General features: G+C 46.2%; 1 protein-coding gene across 1 annotated transcript; it reads right to left on the reverse strand.

Moving 5' to 3' along the window:
- Nucleotides 1–141: 141 nt before the first annotated feature.
- LOC107734997 (set1/Ash2 histone methyltransferase complex subunit ASH2-like) lies at nt 142–550 on the reverse strand. The gene is made up of 2 exons (XM_016546839.1): nt 436–550; nt 142–354 (listed from the first exon to the last, which is right to left on the reverse strand). The coding sequence occupies exons 1-2, from the start codon at nt 542–544 to the stop codon at nt 155–157; spliced, it is 309 nt and encodes a 102-aa protein (XP_016402325.1). The 5' UTR covers nt 545–550; the 3' UTR covers nt 142–154.
- Nucleotides 551–556: the final 6 nt, after the last annotated feature.

A 556-nucleotide genomic window follows, 5' to 3' on the forward strand; every position in this document is an offset into this window, starting at 1 on the left:
CTACATTTCTCCAAATCTGATGAAGAAACAAACTCATCTAGATCTAGGATGGCCTGAGTAAATTTTCATTTTTGGGTGAGCTATTCCTTTAAGTAAAATGCATTTTCAGCTGAAGATCAAATAAATCAATAAATAAACAAATTACTTCATTTGTTCATACTTTGTCCTTGTACGTGTCAGGCAGAGCCTTGGCGGTTTCGGTGCTGTCTGGAAGCTCAATGTAGAAGCCCAAGATGTCGCCCTGTCCGTAGCTGTCAGAGTAATGCTTTCCTATGGACTGATGGAAGCGCGTTCCTTTCTTACTGCGCCACGAGTAGCTGAACTTATCGTAACCCAGAGGAGCTTGTAGGTTTCCTGAGATGAAAAACATATGACGGGACGCTGTAAATACAGGGAAGCTTCTGTAACTGTTAGCAGTGCTGTTACAGGACAGACCTAAAGGCTGAGACCAGCCCAGCCGAGCCGAGGTGTCCGGTGGCATCTCGTCCACAGTGACCTCAAAATACCACGCGCCCTTTCTGACGCCATGAGACGCTCGGACCATCGAGTAGCCCTT

The sequence above is a fragment of the Sinocyclocheilus rhinocerous genome, unplaced genomic scaffold, assembly GCF_001515625.1.
Source record: "Sinocyclocheilus rhinocerous isolate Xijiao unplaced genomic scaffold, SAMN03320098_v1.1 C35627556, whole genome shotgun sequence".
Lineage (NCBI taxonomy): Eukaryota > Metazoa > Chordata > Actinopteri > Cypriniformes > Cyprinidae > Sinocyclocheilus > Sinocyclocheilus rhinocerous.

Bases quoted from the DNA above. Each gene is read 5' to 3' on its own strand.
- LOC107734997 (XM_016546839.1), bottom strand. From the start codon at position 544: ATGGTCCGAGCGTCTCATGGCGTCAGAAAGGGCGCGTGGTATTTTGAG. The intron at 355-435 runs GTCTGTCCTGTA...TTTTCATCTCAG, and splicing joins GGGCTGGTCTCAGCCTTTAG to GAAACCTACAAGCTCCTCTG.